Source organism: Ranitomeya imitator, chromosome 4 (assembly GCF_032444005.1).
Source record: "Ranitomeya imitator isolate aRanImi1 chromosome 4, aRanImi1.pri, whole genome shotgun sequence".
NCBI classification, from domain to species: Eukaryota; Metazoa; Chordata; class Amphibia; order Anura; family Dendrobatidae; genus Ranitomeya; species Ranitomeya imitator.
Genome location: NC_091285.1, coordinates 710,405,337 through 710,408,309, shown reverse-complemented (window position 1 = coordinate 710,408,309; position 2,973 = coordinate 710,405,337). Strand labels below are relative to the sequence as shown.

Sequence of the window (2,973 nt, the reverse complement as noted above, 5' to 3'; positions counted from 1 at the left end):
GGAAAAAAAAAATTCTTAATTTTTTTATTGCCCCTACCTATGGGGGTGACAAAGGGGGGGGTGTCATTTACTATTTTTTTTATTTTGATCACTGAGATAGGTTATATCTCAGTGATCAAAATGCACTTTGGAACGAATCTGCCGGCCGGCAGATTCGGCGGGCGCACTGCGCATGCGCCCACCATTTTGCAAGATGGCGGCGCCCAGGGAGAAGAAGGCCGGACGGACACCAGGAGGCCGGGTTAGTATAAGGGGGGGAGATTAGGGCACGGGGGGGCATCGGAGCACGGGGGGGGCATCGGAGCATGGGGGGTGGGATCGGGGCAGCCACACTCCGCCCACACACTTCCGCCCGCTTCCCCGCACTTCCTGCTGCAGCGGTTCGGCACCACAAACCGCAATAAAACCCGCAGATATATTTTTGATCTGCGGGTTTTACTGCGGGTTTGACCTCACAATGGAGGTCTATGGGTGCAGAACCGCTGCGGCTCCGAAAAAAGAAGTGACATGGTACTTCTTTTTTACCGCGGCTATTCAGCGCGGCTTTTTTTCCCGATTCCCGCATCATGTGCACAGTGGTTCCTGTTTTCCATAGGGTACATTGTAGTGTACCTTGCATGGAAAACAGCTGCGGGACCGCAGCGGCAAAAACGCTGCGGTTCCACAGAAAAAAACGCACTGTGTGAACATGGCCTAACAGTTCATGATTTTCTATTTTATTTTTGTTTTAATCATTTAATTTTAATATTAAAATAAGTAAACAGTGTAATATATATGTTTTCTGTGCTATTTCTGCAGGTAACGTCCATAAAAGCAGAACAATTTGATTGAACTGAACATTTGCTGATATATCATATGGAAGATGAAAATGATATAAAAAATAAAACCGGCTCAGTGACTGTAATATTTCTTTCCGGATTTCAAGAATTTCATAATTTAAGAATTTTCCTGTTTCTTATTTTGCTGGTCATCTACTGTGTGACTATATGTGGAAACCTTCTCATCATCCTGGTGGTGTCCTCCAGCCGATCGCTCCACTCTCCCATGTACTTCTTCCTCACACAACTCTCCTTCTCCGATATTCTTCTCTCCACCACCATCGTACCCAACATGCTCCACATTGTGCTGTATGAGGGAAGCTCTGTGTCACTTATTGGATGTTTGATTCAATATTTCCTTTTTTCAGCCTCCGGGATATTAGAAACGTTTATATTGACCATGATGTCCTATGACCGGTATCAGGCCATCTGTCACCCTCTACATTACACCTCAGTTATGGACCTCTCATTTTGTCTCAGGTTCTTTTTGTTGTCTTGGTTGATCATTTTGGTAGTAATCTTGGTTCTTTCAGTAACCATGAGTTATTTGTGGTTCTGTGGGCCAAATATCATTGACCATTTCTTCTGTGATAGAGACCCGATTCTTGAACTTTCCTGCTCGGATACCTCTATAGTGAAGGCAGAAGGCATGTTCTTTATGATACCCCTAGCAATCTGTCCATTTGCTGTGATTATTGTCTCATATATCTACATTATCTTTACTATACTGAAGATCTCATCTACAACGGGGAGGCAGAAGACCTTCACCACCTGCAGTTCTCACCTGACTGTAGTGGCCATGCATTATGGATCTGCATTAAGTATATACTTATTTCCAAATTCGGTTCATGCAAAAAAAATTCTTTCCCTTTTGTACACGGTAGTTACACCGTTTCTTAATCCTATAATATATAGTCTGAGTAATAAGGATATCACTGATGCTTATAACAAATTGATAAGTACATTTTATAGCACAATTTTGTTGAGTTGCTTTTCATTTTTTATTTTAAAATGCAAATAAGTAATAAACAGTTTAGATTTTCTGGGGAGTGGAGTTAAAATTTTATCTCCCCAACTCCCCCTCTCCTCCCCAGGACATAGATTGGGCAGCAGATGCATTGAAAAACTACATCCGCTGCCCACGTTGTGCACAATTTTCACAACGTGCGTCGGTATGTCGGGCCGATGCATTGCGACGGCCCCGTACCGACGTAAGTGTGAAAGAACCCTAACCCTAAATTTAGCCCCAACCCTAACCCTAAATTTAGCCCCAACCCTACCCCTAACCCTAGCCCTAACCCTAGCCCTAACCCTAGCCCTAACCCTAGCCCTAGCCCTAACCCTAACCCTAGCAGCCGAGACCCCAAAGATCCTCCCGGTGCCGGGCATGCGCCCGCTATTTTTTTGCCGGAAGAAGATGGCGGTGCCCATCGGGAACCACGAGGAGCACCGGGGGAGACAGGTAAGTATCGGGGAGCTATTGGGGACCCCATTTCTCTGTCCTCTGATGTGCGATCACATCGGAGGACAGAGAAATTAAAGGGGAAATGGCGTTTTTTTTTTGCGATCACCGGTAAATGGTTAATTACCGGCGATCGTAAAAGCGGGGTCGGTAAAAAAAACCCCGAATCATGTTCTCTGGGGTCTCGGCTACCCCCGACTTCCGAGACCCCAGAGAAAATCCGACTCTGGGGGGGGATTGTGATGTGCTGCTGCAGTGCAGTATAGAGCAACCTCCACCAGGGGGTGCTGATTAAGGAAAGGAGGCTGCACACACAGCACAGCAACACTGAACAACAACACAGGTGTCACAGGTAATGAAAGGGACATGAAACAAGCCAAGGTCATACACGGAGATAGCATCGCAGTACAGAAGGGGCGAGCAGAGAATCGTCATGGACAAGCAAGATGTCAGAACCTACCGGGAACGTGGTAACCAAAACGTGAGACGTAAGATGGAGTCGGGGTACAGGCCAAAGGTCAGAACAAGTAACAAATGGGTGCAGGCAGTCAGAGGCAAAGAGGAACACTAGAACAGGGATCCAGGTCAGGAGCTCAAACAGTGCAGGATGAACTATAGCTGACACTGGCCCACAGGCTGCAGAGGACTTAAATAGCTCAGCCCGCTCCAGGGTGAGGCAGAGAGGATTAACTC

At 46.4% G+C, this 2,973-nt stretch overlaps 1 protein-coding gene across 1 annotated transcript; it reads left to right on the top strand.

The window, feature by feature from the left end:
* Positions 1 to 855: 855 nt before the first annotated feature.
* Positions 856 to 1,839, top strand: LOC138674868 (olfactory receptor 5P64-like). The gene has a single exon (XM_069762688.1). The coding sequence runs from the start codon at positions 856 to 858 to the stop codon at positions 1,837 to 1,839; it is 984 nt and encodes a 327-aa protein (XP_069618789.1).
* The last annotated feature ends 1,134 nt before the right edge of the window (positions 1,840 to 2,973 follow it).

Bases quoted from the DNA above. Each gene is read 5' to 3' on its own strand.
- LOC138674868 (XM_069762688.1), top strand. From the start codon at position 856: ATGGAAGATGAAAATGATATAAAAAATAAAACCGGCTCAGTGACTGTA.